We start from the raw sequence: 18,703 nt of genomic DNA on the forward strand, positions 1-18,703 counted from the left end.
CCAAGGAATGTCTTAGAAGTTAGAAGCATAAATGACCTGTTTTGGCCCTTACCCTTTATAAACAATTAATATAAATCCATGAAGAACTTTATGACAATTTAAAGAATTTTGAATTATTCAATATTATTTCAGGGCCATTCAATGACATAGGCTGGGGTAAAGTGATCATAGCAACTACAACACCAACATAACGATCTTACCTGTCTTGAACAGATCAAAGAAGCCATAACACACATGTGTGGGGTCAAGAAGAGTTTTAGTCTCATAATTAAAATACCGAGGGCTGTATATGCTAACAGTTGCAATGCATGATAAACTAGCTGAAAGAAAGAGAAAATATTTTTTACTCCTACAGTTTAATATATTGTTAAATAGATGAATATCCAGAAGAGTACTTTTGCTTTGCAACAATACTTTGACTTCTGAAATAAACGAGTCTACAAGTTCACTTTCAAACCTCTCCATTTTATTAAAAGCCTAAAATGATAAAGTCACTAAAGCAAGTTGTTCTAGAATTCTGCTCAGGGTTAAGTCCATAGTTACCAAAGCCCACATCTCTGAATCTACCTTGATGATACCATCAGATTAACACAGGAAAGCGGTAAACAAAAGTAAGTACTATTTAAGATCCCAGAGTCTGCCTTGGAAGAGCCATCAAAACCAGGCAGAAATATGCAATACAGTATTATTAGCTATAGTCACCATGCTGTTGCTAAGAGAGTAGATCTTAAAGGTCATCCCAGGGGAAAAAAAATTATTTTGTAACTACGTATGGTGATGGATGTTAGCTAGACTTATTGTGGTGATCATCTCACAATGTCTACAAATCTGATTACTTATGCCATACACCTGAAATCAATATCAGGTTACATGTCAATTAGATCTCAAGTAAAAACAAAACAAAACAAGAAAGAAAAAAAGATAAACAAGTGAAACCACCAGGAGATGGCAGGAGCAACCAGTCACACCTCCAAAGCCTCAGGGCAAGGTGAGTAGAGAGGAAAACCATCTCCAGTCAAGCAAAAGACACTCCACATGCATTTAGCAATAAACTGGATCTTCTGAGGATGATCAGAGCAGACCAAATGGGCTTCCTACTTAACGGTTTTAACAAATGAATGGTCATGTTTGTAACAGTCTCATAAAAACACATACAGGCCTATTTTGAAGATGATTAGTGACAAATACCAATACTTAGAAACGAACTGAAAGAAAAGTCTATATATACATATATATACACACATATATATACACATACATACATACACACACACACACATATATATGTATATATACGTATATATACATATATGTGTATGTATATATACACACACACATATATACATATATATACACATATATATATACACATACACACACACACACACACACACACACACACACATTGAAATAAAGTATGTTTTAGTAATATTAAGTCTTTACCTCTCCATGATCAAACTGGTGTTTTCTGAAATGGAATAAGAAATATTACTATTGAATCATTGTTGAAGCACTTCAATTATTTGCATTTTTATCTTACAAATACAAGTTTTACAATTTCTGTAATATTCCAAGGACATATATATGTAAACAAAAATTACAAAGTTATGAACCCAAACTGGTGCCATAATCTTTTAAAAGACAGTTTATTTTTAAAAAATTGACCTTGGAGCATACCTTGCACATTTGACTACAGGGACAATTCCTGGGCCAACAAAAGGGACACCGTGGTGTAGCAGGTCCCTCCCTGTGATGTCCTGCCAAAGCAGGGAGGGAAGTGAAGGGAACCCTGAAGACTTCATAGTTCTGTTCCCCTGCTTCTCATCCCCAGGGGTACCTGAGCTCCCCCCCCCCCCCACAAGCTGGGGCTGCTATAGAGATAATTTAGGAAACCACATAAAAGATTTTTTCATCAGTGGTTCTGGAATATACAAATAGCCACAAAATTCCCTCTTTAGTTCTACCTGACAGCTTTAATTTTCCTGAGAAAAGATGTACGCTTAGAGGTCCCTGCATCTCCCTCTGGTCTCGTGCCACCCCTCTCCATAATCACTCCTACTCCATTTCCCTGCTTTATCTCCTCAAAGATGTTCATTTATTGGTTTCTTATTATCATCTGTCTCTCCGTACTAAAATGAACCCCTCAGGACTACAAGGTACAAACCTATCCATCCTCAATCCCACTGAGCACCGATGACACTGGAGACACAGCAGTAGATAAGATGGGGAAAAAAATCTTTGCCCTCATAGAACTTACATATAGTAAAGGGAGAAACAAAATGCAAGTAAGTAAACATTTGTCAAACAGTGAGAAGTACCGCGGAGAGAGTGAAAACAGGGCAAAAGATGCAGGGGGTGATGGGGAAGGCGTATAGCAATCAATGGGGTCACTGAGTGACATTTGAGCAAGGCCTGAAGAAGCAGAGAGTTTGAGGTTGAGCAACCCTCAGGAAGAGCACTTGAGGCAAAGAGAAAGATAGTGCATAACCCTTTAGTAGGAAGTAGTCCTTAATGGGCTAAGTACAAAGACACCGTGATCAGAGAAGAGAGATGTGGGGGAGAATGGCAGTGCCATAGGAGATGTTCAAGTATAAATGGTGATAAATTCGGAGAGAGGAAGATAAGGGCATATGATGATGAAGAATAACAAGCCAGGAGACAAGGAATCTACAGGGAAGTGATGGTCAGGAAAGACTTCTTGAAGGAGGTAACATTTAAACAAGAATTAAAGGAACTGGCTACATGCAGAGCCAAGCTGTGGGGAGCAGAGGCACAATTACAGCCTTGGGGTACAAACAGTGCAAAACTGCCCGGCAGGAAGCAACAGGCCACGGTTACAGAGCAGCAAGGAGGTCCAGGGGACATGAGTGTGGTGGGAAAAGGGAAAGTGACAATTTATTTTTCTCTCAATTGCCTCTTTTGTGTACTTCACTCATTTTCCAATAGGGTTTTAGCATTTTTCCTGTTAATTCATAGAAGTCCTTTATACACGAGTCATTTGTCCTTTGTCATATATTGTGACTATTGTACCCAATTTGTCTTTTTCTCTGAACAATGCTTACAAGTATCTCATCAAACCAAAATATTTATCTAGTCAGCCTTTTCAGTCTTTCCTTTTAGCGTACAGGTTTTATGTCATACTTAACAAGGCCTCTCTCATCCTAAGAGTCCTAAAATAATCTCTTGCTTAATATTGGGGTTTTGGGTTTTTTCCTACATTTAAATCTCTGCTCCATCTGGAATTTATTTTGTGTAAAAAGTAAAGTATGTAATCAGTTTTCTATTTCCTTGCTCTTCTCTCAAAAGGCAGTCCAGTCCATTGGTCCTAGAACCAACAACAGAGTAATTTATTTTCCCTGATAAACTGAAGCACAAAGCTGTGTCCTTCAAGTACAGATTATGTGTAGGCCTAATATCAGATTGTATGGATGGAATCTGAGGTATGAATAAGTAATGTACTGAGCTCTGCATGGATAGGGGATCATGAGAAAAGCAAAGAAGGGGAATGACAACAATCGAAAACATCCATGATCAAATGTTGAGTGTACCACACCACATGAATTATAAAATTAATACCTTGTAGATATCTATTTAATAGATAATGTAACAAAATGATTAATAGCATACTTACCTCATTTGTGTCTGTTGTTTAGTTAAGACACCCCACATGTCACTAATAATCTGCAAATAGATTTTTTAACACTTAAGAAGAGTTGTTTTGGGAAAAACAAAATTGTAACTAAAGTATCTTCTAAATTTTCAAACTCTACTTAAAAATATAAGTATAGGGATAAGAGATGAGTCGGGAAATAATAACAACAACAACCTAATCTTACATTTGTACAGTACTTGATCATATATCTAATACCCAACAACCCTGTTCAAGTAGATTTTCTTATCTTCATTTCATACATGAGCAATGGGCTCAGATGGATTAGATGATCTCCTGGAAGGTGGACAACAACTAGGAAGCATTAATAGGTCGTGAAACCTGACCTTCTGGCTTCCAGTCCACATTCAGTGAACTCCACCATGCCAAGGTCACTAGCAATGCCTCTTCTTAATCATGCACATATACCCCATATACCCAGACAACTGCCTCAGAGACTGATAAGCACAACTAACTAAACACTGGGTTTGCACAGTTAGCAGCCAGGTAAGGTCATCTAATCTGAAATCCTATCCCCAGTATGGATGCCCTCTTGGACACTGCTCACACGTTTTAATCTAGCCCTTGGAAGAACCACCCAACTGCTGCTTGAATCTACAACCCTTTGTCAGTCCAGATCAATTCTGGTCCAAAGTCCAACCTTGTAGAATTGGCCATAATTCTAAGGAGCCAGAATGAGTGTAATCGTATTTCCAAGGGGTAGGCTTTAAACACTTGAAAATAATTATCTTTTGTCCAAATGAATCCTTCTTCTTTAAATCAAACATCTCAGCTTTTTTAACCTGATGTAATTGCTTTTGTCATCTCTAGCCATCCAGGTTGCTGCCTTTTTAATGGATTCTGGATTGCCAACATTGGTACTTTCTGATTTACCTACTAGCTGCACACCTACACAAAGTATGCAAAAGTGCAAAGGAAGCACAGAGCCTGGCATATAGCAGAAACTGACCACAAATTCATTAGATTTGAAAAGCTGGTGCAACTACAAAGCTGAATGCTACACTACACCCAAGAAGGAGGGAAAGGTGCAGAGTCTGATTCTTATTCCTTCCTTGCTTTTTAATGGACATGATGTGAGGCTGGTAACAACTTCTATGATCTTCTAATTCTGCATCTGTCAAAATGGGGGCAATATCTGTGTACCGTACAGAGCTGTCAAATAAGCAGGTGAAATAACACACGTGATATGGCTGGGGAGAGTACAAATATATAATGTGAACAATAACCATAGTACAGAATATTCTACAAATACACGACATTCTGTTAACCCAGAAATCACTAACTACAAACCAGAAAACTTTTAGGATCTATCATCTGTTTTCTGATAATAGATCAATCTTTATTTATTCTCTTAAAACACTTGCAATTACAGAATTCACCAACTCTTACAAGAAAAAAAGAGAATATCACACCTGCTCTTTGCTAAAGATTGGAACTTCCCTGACCTGATTTAAATCTGGGCTTAGAATTTCATTATCAAAGCCAAGTTGGAAGTCTAACAATTTTATCGATGTTGGTAATACACTGTTAGTATTCTATTTTTTCCTTTTGATCAGTAATAATAAACTCAATCCAGGAGTTAGTGAGAACTGCACAAATGACTTAGAAAGGCATACATTAAATATTTTAGAAAATATTACATAAAGTTAAAAGTCAGTCAGTAGTAATTTACAAAGACAAAAATAACTGTATCTGGGTCAATATGGTCTCTTTGATCATGTCTTTCAAAATGCATGACCATCAAAACCCGAGCCATCCTTTTCCTATGTCTATTTTATGCTGGCAGATAGAATATTTTTAAGGTTTATAATGTTCATCAAGGGCTATAATTAAGAAAATACAGAAAATGTTTCAACAAATCCATATGATGTATTGTGTCATATTAACGTGTAACCTAGTTTACTTAACTACTAGGATAGAAACAACAAAATGTTTTATTATAAAAAAGAGCTCTTAAGTAATCAAATCAACATACCTTTCTAACGATTGCAATAAACACAACCAGAACAACCGGAAGCAACAGTGTCTTTGTATACCTCAGAGGAGTCTGCAATTCAAAGAGATGTTTTGTTAGAGGAAAATATTTTCAGACAAAATTTCATTTCAAAAAGTATAAGTGAGAAACATGAGCATCAGTCCAATATACCCATTGACTCCCATCGTAAAAATGAAGATGCGTTTCCATAGAAACAAACATCCCTAAAATGCTGAGTTGAAAACACGAACACTGGTAAGTATAAAATGTGACTAGGAAGATTACTGTTCACTTTTTGTACACAGCGTTTCCAACTACAGAGCTCAACTTAACATTTGCCTAAGGTCAGCAGGACTCTAACTTTAAACAGCATGAGCATTTCCTGTACATTTGGTGGGGGATAAAAATCGTAACCATGATGCTAAGATACACTAAGACACACTGACACACACACACACACACACACACACACACACACACACACACAGAGTAATGACCAATGTTTACAAGAGAAATAAAAACATTTTTGCATTTTCTTAATAACAGAGAAAAAGCTACAGAAACATTTAATACCAAAGCCTTACACACTGCAATCCTATATATATTTCAATTATTTGAAGTCACACTTTTAAACAATTCTGGGCTTGAAATTTCTAAATTGCAATTGATTTGCTTACCACCAACATTTACCTTCACAAAAATAATACTATATTATTGAGTTAAATAATGTACATTTTCCCAAATATGTTTATCAAGAGAAATCTAGCTTTAATCATATTAAAAACACTGATACATTTTAATTTTACAAAGTAGTATTTTCTGATTTTCCCTCTCATTAGTCCAATTTTCTCACTTGTTATTCTGTATTAGAAAGTAATTTTGATAATTTATTAACCCAAAATGCATACTTCAGTTAGAAGTCCCATTAAAAGGAGATTTTTTTATGGTTTTATTTTACTATTTACAAGCATTTGCATAGTACTTAATATTTTAAAATATATGTATTTCTAATTTGTAAATTTTACATTATGTCTTTGTCTAGACCTATGTCTAGGCAAAAATCATATAACCAAAACTATTTTATCATTTAAAATTTAGACATTTGCTATCAACAACTAACAATAACTATAAGAAAAGGTGTGAAATACAGGTGTTTACCTTAAAAAGGCAATGTGTCAAAACTGTGTTAAAAGTATTTAACAATTTAACAAAGAATTCAAACAATTTTAAAAATATATTCAAAAACTTTGCTTTAAAAGTAGTTTTTAGGGGCTCTTGGGTGGTTCAGTCAGTTAAGCGTCTGACTCTTCATTTTGGCTCAGGTCATGATCTCACAGTTCATGAGTTCAGACCCCAAGTCAGGCTCCCCACTGACAGCATGGAGCCTGTTTGGGTATCTCTCTCTCTTTTTCTCTAAATAAATAAATAAATAAATAAATAAATAAATAAATAAATAAATAAATAAATATTTTTAAAAAGACACTCAAGGAAAAATACAAAAATACAAAAAAAAAAGCCAAAGATTTTGAATCTAGCCAGAATTTCACTTATATAAGCCACTGATAGAATATTTGACCACGTAAAAACTCAGGGATTACTGTTCCTATGGCCCTTCCTGAGGAATCCATTGGAGAGCAAGCTTCACACAATAGAGAAATGGCAGGAGAGGCTTCAATGCCAGAACACACAGTGTTAAAAACGCCAACCTACAGAACTATGACAAGGATGTAACATGTAACAGATATAACTGTGACAGAGTAGCATGAGTGGTTACATGTGTAGACAATTCAGATACAATGGATCTCTTAAAACAGGGGTCAGAGGGGAGAGTACATGGGAAGTAAAATAACGTCACTGATTATAGTATTACAAAAGAAATGGGGGGGGGAGTAGTGGCCAGGCAAGAAGAAACTAAGTTCAATATAATTCTCAGTAGGAAACCAACAGAAGGGACTGGAGTGGATATATGAAAGTATTAATACAAAGGAAACAAAATCATACAATTTCCTCAATACCAAAAGATCCACCAGAGTGTATGCAGAAGAACAAATGCAAGGGAAACAACCACACAAGGAGAGAGGTGAGCATGTGTGTGCAATATTAGAATTACAAGTTCTTTTAATACTTCTATGAATTGTTGGATTTAGTCTAAGCATAAAAGTTATATACGCTCATTGTAAAAACTAAAAAATGCAGAGAAAATAAAGAAGACAACCAATTTAGGGAAAGCCTGGGCGGCTCAGTCAGTTAAGTGTCTGACTCTTGATCTTGGCTCAGGTCATGATCTCAGGATTTATAAGTTTGAGCCCTGCATCGATCGGGCTTTGTGCTGGCAGTGTGGAGTCTGCTTGGGATCCTCTCTCTCCCTCTCTCATTGCCTCTCCCCCTCCGTCAAAATAAACAAGCAAACAAACAAATAAAAAGGAAACAACCAATTTCACATTTTAATCAGTTGTCAGCATTTCCTCCCCAATGGGTTGTCTGTTCCCACCTTTCACCTATTTCTGCATAGGTGTGTGGGAGTGGGGATGTATTCTTTGTGATGGGGAAGGGTAAGAGTCCTCGGTAAATTTTTTTTAAATGTTTATTTATTTATTTTGAGAGCGGGTGAAGGGGCAGAGAGAGAGGTGAGAGAGAATTCCAAGCAGGTTCTGTGCTCAACGCTCCAGCACAGAGCCTGATGCAGGATCGATCTCACCAACTGTGAGATCATGACCTGAGCTGGAATCAAGAGGTAGAGCCTCAACCGACTGAGCCACCCAGGCACCCCAAGTCCTCTGAAATTTTTTCTTGATTTGGACAATCTTCTATACTCACTACCTTAATCCCTAGTTTCACTTGTCATATTTATGGCAAAAATCATCCCACTTAGTCATTTGCCTTTTGGTTTTTGCAATATTTAATGTCAGATGTCTTAAGTTACATGCAGACAAATCTATTAATCATTCTCAAATGCATTATGTTAAACTGTTCCCTCTTCCCCACCGTATGGATGTATCAAACAATGGAGGCACTCTCCGAGCTGGCACAGTACTCTGTCTCTACAGCACGGTCCCTGTGAAGATACCCATGGAGATGAGGAATGGCAGGCTGGAAACAGCTTTGCTACTGTCTTCGAATTAACTGAAGCCAGGCTATGCCTCAATAAGCAATTTGTTCTATCACCTACCCGAAGGTTCTTACTCTCAGGTGACAGCGGCATGTGTATCTAACTAATGTCAGAGGACTTCCACCAAGTCCTAATGCCTTCTGGTGTTTACCTTCTATTTCCTTTACCGCTTGCTTGAAGGAGTCGTGAGCTGCTGTGAATACGTATTTTAATGTCTTGCAGATACTCTTCCTTCCTTTCTTTCAGTGGGCTCAATACATTCACTCATACAGTTTTTATTAGCCATTATATGTTAAAACTTGCCAGAACCTGGGAATGAAGACTGGTAGGTACTGGAGTAAAGAGGACATGTGCAGGACATGCCCAATTCAGAAAGTCTGGTTGAAAGGACTTTGCAGTGTGGGGCACTATCATCCACTGGTCTGTGTAACTCAGGACACAGAGGGAACCCAGTGGGGAGCGAGAGGAAAATGAAAGTGTCAACAAAGTACCGTTGACCAGTGTAATATATACACACACACAGCTCTGAAGGAAAATGTTTCACAGACAGTAAACTATTGTAATAAATTGGGGCCGCATGGGTGGTGTTAAAAAAGACACATATATATGCGTTTGTTGAACCAAACCAGCTCACTGATTACTGCAAAATAATATTTTATAAAAAATATCATTAAAATATCAAAGTACTGTCCTCTGTATCTCATTGGGTCCTCACAATATCTTTTTGCAGCACACTACTAGAAACTAGCAAGCTATGAGAGAGAACAAAATGAGAGTCGCGTGTTCAACAACACCGAATACTACTGCAGACTTCCATCTCCCAATCCACCACACTACTGTCTGATTTCCTTTTAAACGTCTGAATACGGTTTTAGAAAGAAAAATGCTGTTGGAATGAACAAACTCAAACTCAACGATATTTCAAAGCAATGAGATTATTCCAACAAACAACCACTGAATGAATGGAAATGTAAGAGCTCGGGAGCGTCACTGAATTAATGTTGTCCCTGAAAAGAGGCATCTTGAAATGCCTCTGTGTTTACTCATTCGAAAAACTATTGCTAGTCTGAATGCATGCTTCCAAATTATCAAAGTGAGAAAAGACCATACATTTCAGGGTGCTGTACTAATGTCAGTAGGAACATCTTCCTGTAAACCATCACTTTCCTTTTCCTTCCAAGTGAGGTAACAGCACAGAGGAGAGTCTGAGATAAGAGGAGCGCCCTTTATGAAAAATGAGTGGACCAGAACCTGGGGAAGGAAAACTAGAAATCACACCTTACCTCCTTTTCCATAAAGTCAAACTCTGCTGCACAGGTATACAATAAAGTATCAAAATCCTTGTAACTGAAGAATTTTGATGTTAATAAGTTGCCAATATGAGCCTAGGAAGGAATAAAGTGAGGTACCATTAGATTACGCCATATGGTGGAATAGTGCATTTTCATCTTAATAGCATTGAAAAATAGCTTTCACTACATTGGCGAGCTCGCTGTCCCCATGCCAGGCTTGCTTCTGCTAAAGAGCTGCAACTTCGTGGTTCTCCCTTCTTTTGCTGACAAATGGTAACTCCAGCAACACCCTGCCTTCCACGATCCATCATCAACATACCAGAGCTTTCATCCTTAGGTTTTCCCTGCTCAGTGTGCTAAGCCTGATGAAATACACTACCCATCTCCTTTTCTGGAGCCTTCTAGGGAGGGTGGGCTTGGTAACACATACAGACATCTGTCAATCATAAGGAACAAAGTGCAATGGAGTGAAAGAAAAGGAGGAAACATTCATTCTGATTTTTGAAAAGGGGATTGAAAAGACTCTTTGAAAGGGGTGCCTGGGTGGCTTGGTTGGTTAGACTGTTGATTTCAGCTCCGGTCATGATCTCACAGTTTGTAAGTTAAAGCCCCGTGTGGGGCTCTGTGCTGATGGCTTGGAGCCTGCTTGAGATTCTGTCTCTCTCTTTGCTCTCTTTCTCTCTCTCTCTCTCTCTCAAAATAAATAAATAAACTTTAAAAAAATGGCCAGGCCTTGGAATAAAATCCACCTTCTGAATGACAATCACTTTACCTGTGTAATTCTTTACATGTTGCCAAGTGCTCTTACTTACCTCCTCTCATCTGCTTCCCACAAAAAGTCATGTGAGGAAAGTGGGATTATTTGCATTTAACAAATGAGAAAACGTTGGCTAAATTTTCAATTCATTATTGTCTAAAAGAGTAAGGACCAAAAAAAAGGGGGAAATTATGTAAAACAAACAATAGCTAAAATCCTAAATGATACCTACATGAAGTGGGAAGATTGGAGGAGAGGGGAACTAAATAAGGGGTGGTGGGAATGTGTTGAAAAATTCCAAAATACTCTATTTTGTTGGGGAGGAAATGTATGCTGAGAAGTTTAAGAAATCAACAGGGGGGCACCTGGGTGGCTCAGTTGGTTAAGCGGCCGACTTCGGCTCAGGTCATGATCTCACGGTCCGTGAGTTCAAGCCCCACGTCGGGCTCTGTGCTGACAGCTCAGAGCCTGGAGCCTGTTTCAGATTCTGTGTCTCCCTCTCTCTGATCCTCCCCTGTTCATGCTCTGTCTCTCCCTGGCTCAAAAATAAGTAAGTAAGTAAGTAAGTAAGTAAATAAATAAATAAATAAATAAATAAAAGAAATCAACAGGAAGAACATAGAGTGCCTTAAACAGCATAAGAAATCTGTCTATCCAATGAAAAGGAGAAAAGTCTAAAAAGCATGTAAAATAGTTGGAAACTGAAATACAATGGAAGAAATGCCCCAATATAATGGTAAGTGCCATATATTTAAAGAACTTAAATTCACAAATTAAAGGATAGATGCTCAAATTAGGTTTTAGGAATAAAATTCAAACATATATTGTCTACAAAAGACATGTTTAACACAAAAGTACATAGAAAGGTTGAAAATAAAAGAGGAGAACAAGATATATTAGATAAACTAGACCAAAGAAATCTAGGTTAGCAATAGTAACATCTCACAAAACTGAATTCAAGCAAAAAATACATGAAAAGAGACAGAATGACCTTATATGCTGGTAAAATGAACAGCAAAGCAAGGTCATATGTATCATGAACATATGTGCAGTTAACAGTATAGATTCAAAGTGTATCAAGAGCTGAAAAGAATGTAGAAATAGGTAAGAAGAAATAGGTAAGAATAGGTAAGTTGATGAAGAAATAGGTAAGCTGACAGTGTTCATTGGAAATGTTAAATATTTCTCACTAAAATAGAAATATTTCTCACTAAAATAAATATTTCTCACCAAAATAGAAGGTTAACAAATGTTAACATAACACCTGAATAATAATATGCTCACGGAGAATACAAATTTCACAAGAGAGACTACATGTTACCCTTGAACATGGTAAAAAATGTTTTAAATGTTCACATACCATACCACAATATATTTTAAAGAACTGATATAATACAAATTATTTTTTTCTAATCGTAAATGCAATAAAACTGGAAAACAGCTAACTAGAAATGGCTTTGAGGGGCGCCTGGGTGGCGCAGTCGGTTAAGCGTCCGACTTCAGCCAGGTCACGATCTCGCGGTCTGTGAGTTCGAGCCCCGCGTCAGGCTCTGGGCTGATGGCTCAGAGCCTGGAGCCTGTTTCCGATTCTGTGTCTCCCTCTCTCTCTGCCCCTCCCCCGTTCATGCTCTGTCTCTCTCTGTCCCAAAAATAAATAAACGTTGAAAAAAAAAATTTAAAAAAAAAAATCCTTTTGGCTAGAAGCTAACATAAATAGCATAAAACTTAATAACCTTCAGGCTAAAAAGAACATCACTAAATAGTTAATTTGTAAGATACACAAAAAGTACTACTTACAGGGAAATGTATAGCTTTAAATGCATTTATCAGAAAGAGAGGTTGAAAACAAAAGAGCCAAGCACTTTCCCTCGAGCATTAGAAAAAGCTACAGAACAGCACAAAGAAATAAGAAATGAGGATGACAGAATTTGTTGACAAAGAGAAATTCAACAAAACCAGAGGACTCAAAAAAGGTGGTACTTTGAAAATATTAATACAGTAAATAGAAAACAGGAAAAATAGCACACCCAAAAAACCCCTCAAAAAACAGCTCTTTATAGGAGACTAATACAATATTGACTCTGAATCCAAATAAGAATGAATAAAAGAATGTAAAACCATTTCACATACATGCAAAAATATTAATTAGAATTTTCACTAATTGAATCCTGTAATAAATTTTTAATTTTTTAAACTTTTTTATTTATTATTTTTGAGAGAGAGAGAGAGGGAGAGAGAAACAGAGCACGAGTGGGAAAGGGGCAGAGAGAGAGACACACACACAGAATCTGAAGCAGGCTCCAGGCTCTGAGCTGTCAGCACAGAGCCTGATGCGGGGCTCAAACTCACAGTGAGGTCATGACCTGAGCTGAAGTCGGATGCTTAACCGACTGAGCCACTCAAGTGCCCCACGCTATAATAATTTTTCTAAAAAATACAATCCTGGGGCGCCTGGGTGGCTCGGTCAGTTAAGCGTCTGACTTCAGCTCAGGTCATGATCACATGGTTCATGGGTTCGAGCCCGGCATCAGGCTCTGTGTAGACAGCTCAGAGACTGGGGCCTGCTTCAGATTCTGTGTCTCTCTCTTTGCCCCTCTCCCCACTCACATTCTGTTGTCTCTCTGTCTCTCAAAAATTAAATAAACATAAAAAAACTTTTTTTTAAATACAATCCATTTGATGACACATATGAAATGGGTAAGATTCCTCTAAAGACATAAACCACCAATAACTTCCTCAAAAAAGTGGATTTGTAGTAGAAATTTCTCTCATGAAGAAAAGTCCAGGCCCTGCAGGCTTCACTGTCAAATTCTACCATACACTGTAGGCAAAGAAATAATATCAATTCTACATAAATTCTCTTTGAAATAGAGAAGCTATCATTACCTTGAAACCAAAGCCAGACAAAAAAACATTGTAAGAAAATAAAACCACAGACTAATCTCTCTCATAAACATAGACAAAAATCCTTAAAATATTAACAACCAAATCCAAATCCAATATACAGGAAGAATACTACATTGTGAGCAAGTGAGGTTATCCGAGAAACACAAGACTGAATGAACAATTAAGAATTGATGGAAATGAGTACTTCCTATGGCAGAGAAGTTGACAAATCCTTTTCCCCAATAACAACTATAAAACTGGACAAAACTGCCAAAAACAACCATATCAGGTTCTAGAAACTGACCACAAGGCAAGCAAACCGAGAAGCACTCATTCATACAAGAGCTGATGAACTCTGAGTGGACGTAGAAGGCGTCTGCGTCATTCTTGTCTGGGCTGGCCCATCTGCCATCAGATCAGCACCACGCTTGGTGGGACCAATAGTCCCCGAGGCTGGGGCTGAGCATGAAAAGCAGAACCTTTGCTACTGGAGGGTCCTGACTTGTTTGGGGGCAGACAGCAAAATGCCTATGCCCAGAGACACTATTAATAAAAGTATGGAATGGCAGGAAATGAAAGGTGAAAGCTCATAGCTTTGCCAGCCTAGTATTTCATTACTTGTGCAGTGAACAGTGGACTGGAAGACTACCTAGAAATTTTAAAAAGATTCTGGAAATGAGAAAACCAGCAAGGAGGTAAAGAAGTTCTCACATCCCCGGTGGACTAGAAAGCTGCACACACGGGCAGGGATCCTCGAGCCCAAGCTCTCCACAAACCTATGACCAACTGGGAAGTGGTATGCAGATTCACGGAAGATCCAATAAGTCATGGAAGATAGGAAAAGATGGGGCAGACCTGATGTTCAGGTGAGAGTTAACATAGTAGGCCTGACTGCTATCCTTTGAAAACCCTGCTTGCAAAGCTGGCACTTGGCTGGCATCAGAGAACTTAGATTTCAGATGGCTCCTTCCACCCTAAGTGAGAATGAACAGCGGCTCACTGTGCCCAAATTGTACAAACCCAGGCCTATCCTTAGCACCTACATTCCTTCTGGGAGTCTGGAACTTTGAATTGTGTCAGGCCGAGAGTGTCTATGTTACCAGCTCCCAGTGAAAACTGTGTCACTGAGTACTGAGCTTCCCTGGTAGACAAGCTCAAGCTTCTACCAAGAAGAGTGTGACGGAAGCAGGATGTACTGAGAAATTGGCTCACTTGGCTCCTAAAGAACAGGCGAGTGTCTAATTATCTTAATAGAAAGGGGTGAATGAAAGTGCTTCTTGAGAGCTATGGGACCTTGCCATTCTCTTCCTCTGACCAATGTCAAAATTCAGAATTTATGAGCTGATGTCCTTGATCGGTGTTACAGATTCCTAGAAATATTAAAGTTGCAATTAAATTACTTCTGATTTGGAAATAACTGTGGTTTGGTCCTGCTACAACATCAGGCTGTGACAGCAATGACGACATCACTTTAACCTGAATCAATACCTTAACTGGTTTGTCTTCTCCCAGGGAGGAAACAGATTCTGTTCACCCAGGACTTGGGCTCTTTCCTTTCCTGCTCATTCTCTGCATCCTCACTGACTCGATCACCTTTTAGCTCTCCTCTTCGCAGGTGACTTCAGGCAGGAGCCTTCCCCTCTCCTCCTCTATGTTTCTGCAGCTTTCTGTACTTGTTTTTTTAACACAGCCTTCCTCACATTGTATTACAGTTGCTAGAAATCGTTTCCACCTCACACTAGACCGTGTCTTACTCAGTTTTGTGTCTCTAGGATGCATTCTACTGCCAGGCACAAAGCAGGCACGTATTGAATGAATTAACAGGTAATTTTAGACGCCAGTTTTATACTTTAAAAAGTCTTTCCACAGCTTGCAGATCACCCACTGAACAACCCAACTGTTCAATCTTTTTTAAGCAAAAAATTCCCTTGTTCTAATGAAAACCTATATAGTTATCCAATGTGTAAGAAATTAAAGCTAAACTGCACTGGGTGGAGCGGGGGGACTTCCAGGATGATTGGGAAGTAGGTGGAGCCCACGGAAAACTCCTTGGAAGTCTCAGGACTTCACAAGACCCAGTGTCAAAACTACAGCTTTAATCTATTATGGATAGAGGAAAGACAGCCTGTTAAAATAAATTACAGAAAAAAGTACATGGTTTACTTTTGCTGGTTGCTGTGTTGCTTCTTTTTTAATTAATGTGTTTACTAAAACACCAAAATAAAATAGGCAAAGCAAAATTATGCAAGGAGGAATCCTTAAAGTTATAAAGCAGATTTCCATCCTACCCAGATACCAAAACAGAACAGACAAGAAAAACCCTTCTCTTCTCAATAAGGCTCACTTGGATTAAATTACCTATAATTTAGGTATAAATTATAAATTACCTATAATTTAGGTATAAATTAGGTATAAATTATAAATAAACCTTTCACAAGCACTGACTGGGAAACCTGGGATGGGAGGAATGAGGCTATAATACAGTCTATAGATTCAGAGGCTCTGAAGATGGCATACTGATGTGTTACCAAGGGGAATTATGAAGAAACCAGAGAAAAATGACTATATGGACCTTAACATTTGAGCTTAGGACTCTAGAGCTTTCTTGCTTTAAAATTTTAAAATCTTTATGATACAGAAGGATAAAATAACAGAACTGTGTCAAGAAATTGATATTGGAGAATAGAGACTATACACAGAGTCACATTTACTTTCTATTATAGTAAATAGATAAAAAAAAAATAAGTAAATAGACATCACATTAGAATCTGGCTTCAATAGTGGTACTTTAATAACTCAGATAATTCATTCTTAGCCTGTCTGATTCTTTTAAAGTCTTTCAAGTTTAAGCAACAATGCACTTACATCGTCTGCAATGCCAAAGATTTTAGATGTCAAATACTTGAGTACGACAGTTCCAAATAACCAAAAACATCCTTGGATAACCTACAAAAGAAAAACATAATAAAGCAAAAATAAATTGATGCTTCTGATAGCCATTCCTTGCATATAATGGAGGAAGAAAAATATAAATGCTTTAATCAACTGTGAAATAACTAGCTCCATACCCAAGAAAAAAAATGCTAAACAATGCAGCTTAAAGAATGCTACTCCAAAATCACCAAAAATAAAAATATATACATACAATATTATCAACATTATAATAATTATAGGAGATTTATACGGAATTACAGTTAAATTCCTTCTGTACTAACAGTTTCTACACACGCACTGCTCCCCAGAAACAAACATGGGTGATAAAATAAGTAAAACTAGAATTCTTCACTTATCCAATATTAATTTTAACTTGCCACATGAAAACGGCAATTTGGCCCATTAAAATTGAGCCCTAATTATGTCATAAAGCTGTTAGATATCTTGCATTACATAAAAATAGATAATTTCCTTAAAAGTAAAACATAAAATCAAAGATACATTTTAGAGAAGGAAAAACTTACACATTCAAATAGATTGATTCTTACCCATAAACTAAGTTCAGATACATTCATTTTCAGGAAATGTGGTTTCATTTCCAGTATACCCTTCATGGAGAAAATAACACAGCATGCAGTTAATACTTATACACATAAATTCAAGCACCAAAAACCACTTATAATAAGACTCTCTAGAATCTAAAACTCAGCACATTGTCAATGTTCCATATAGCATTGGATGACTTTAAGCAACAGTCCTATTTTATCCAAAGTAGATTAGGTTAGTTAGTGACTTTGTAAAATTGAAAACAAATTACCATACATTTCTACAACTGATTTTACAATCAATATAATATATAATAGAGTATAATAACATATATAAAGTATATAATAATTTCAGAATTTTAGACAGTATTTTATAGTCATAAAATTTTACTTAAGTTAAATATTATCAACTCTTAGAATAAACTACAAATGAGTTTTTAGTGGACCAACCAAATACTTCTCCTCTATCAAATCTTCACTCTCTCCTGGACATGAATAGACTCCCAAAGTATATTACCTATAGGGGGCTAAATGCACTTGCAACTTGGCAAAAGTACGGCTACAGATCAAAACATAAATAAATACATGAATCCAAATTAAATCTTTTCAGAAGTTTCTGAATATCTGAGAACACAACAGGTGATAGGATTCAGGTTTCAAAGTGATAACTACAAATAAAAATAGGCAAATGAGTGTTTATAGTTGAATATGCATAAATACGCTATATTCTGTAACTGTGGGCATCATTTATTTTTATACACACCCAAATAGGAAATATACATAAATACACTTAATTCATACCTAAGACACACCTCAGTGTCAAGCAGCTAAAAGGAAACTTGACACACTGTGGGTCCTGGACTGAACTGAAGTTTCCTGTAAAATGTACTTAGGTTAGATTTTATTGGTACCTGAATACAAGTACCAAGAGTCATGTGCTTTAATATAAGTGATAAGGACTTGCCTGTGCACACATGTAAAATATAGAACTGAGTACACTGTTAACATTTCCTGATTAGAAACAGAGTTCACTGACTGTAAGAACTATCATTAATCTCAAACTACAGCAACTCACTTAGTGATTTTTTTTGTCATTGTTGAAAAGGCAGCATCACCATATGCTAATTACTTATACCTGCAACTAAGTATACTCGAGCCACACAACCTGAAAAAGGGTAGCGCGTGGTCCAGAGTGGGAAGAGGCATATTTCTGGGGGAAAAGGATCTTAAGTATTATTTGTGAAATGGGGCAAAGAAATAGGAAGTTCCCAATTTGTTCATGAGTTCTAGAAATCAAGAAAGCCAAAATAATCTGAGTAACTTAAACAATTATTCAAAGAGAATATATTTCAATTAAGAGAGTACAATACACTTTTGTCTTCAGGAAAGCAGCCTAATGCTAAAGCACATGCACTTTTAAACACAGGAATAGTATTTTTCCTCTTAGGTACACTAAACATTATAATGGTGAGATCCATGAATAAAAAAGGCATACCCACCTCTGGAAGTCCTTAAATTTAGGAAGATTTATATTT

At 37.2% G+C, this 18,703-nt stretch overlaps 1 protein-coding gene and 1 long non-coding RNA gene across 6 annotated transcripts in view; one reads left to right on the plus strand and one right to left on the minus strand.

Moving 5' to 3' along the window:
* Window positions 1–18,703, minus strand: part of DPY19L1 (dpy-19 like C-mannosyltransferase 1) — a 97,175-nt gene that overhangs the window by 12,520 nt on the left and 65,952 nt on the right. For all 5 annotated transcript variants that reach the window (XM_045052596.1, XM_023250497.2, XM_023250496.2 and 2 more), the window contains 7 exons: window positions 17,172–17,231; window positions 16,555–16,635; window positions 10,038–10,139; window positions 5,646–5,717; window positions 3,632–3,681; window positions 1,444–1,468; window positions 201–320 (listed from right to left, as the gene is read on the minus strand). In XM_045052596.1, the coding sequence (XP_044908531.1) occupies window positions 201–320; window positions 1,444–1,468; window positions 3,632–3,681; window positions 5,646–5,717; window positions 10,038–10,139; window positions 16,555–16,635; window positions 17,172–17,231 (510 nt within the window). The remainder of the gene's footprint in view (window positions 1–200; window positions 321–1,443; window positions 1,469–3,631; window positions 3,682–5,645; window positions 5,718–10,037; window positions 10,140–16,554; window positions 16,636–17,171; window positions 17,232–18,703) is intronic.
* LOC109497536 lies at window positions 7,394–9,732 on the plus strand. Its single transcript, XR_002153807.3, has 2 exons — window positions 7,394–7,725; window positions 9,485–9,732. It is a non-coding gene; the product is annotated as an uncharacterized LOC109497536 (long non-coding RNA).

The sequence above is a fragment of the Felis catus genome, chromosome A2, assembly GCF_018350175.1.
Source record: "Felis catus isolate Fca126 chromosome A2, F.catus_Fca126_mat1.0, whole genome shotgun sequence".
In the NCBI taxonomy this organism is placed as follows: domain Eukaryota; kingdom Metazoa; phylum Chordata; class Mammalia; order Carnivora; family Felidae; genus Felis; species Felis catus.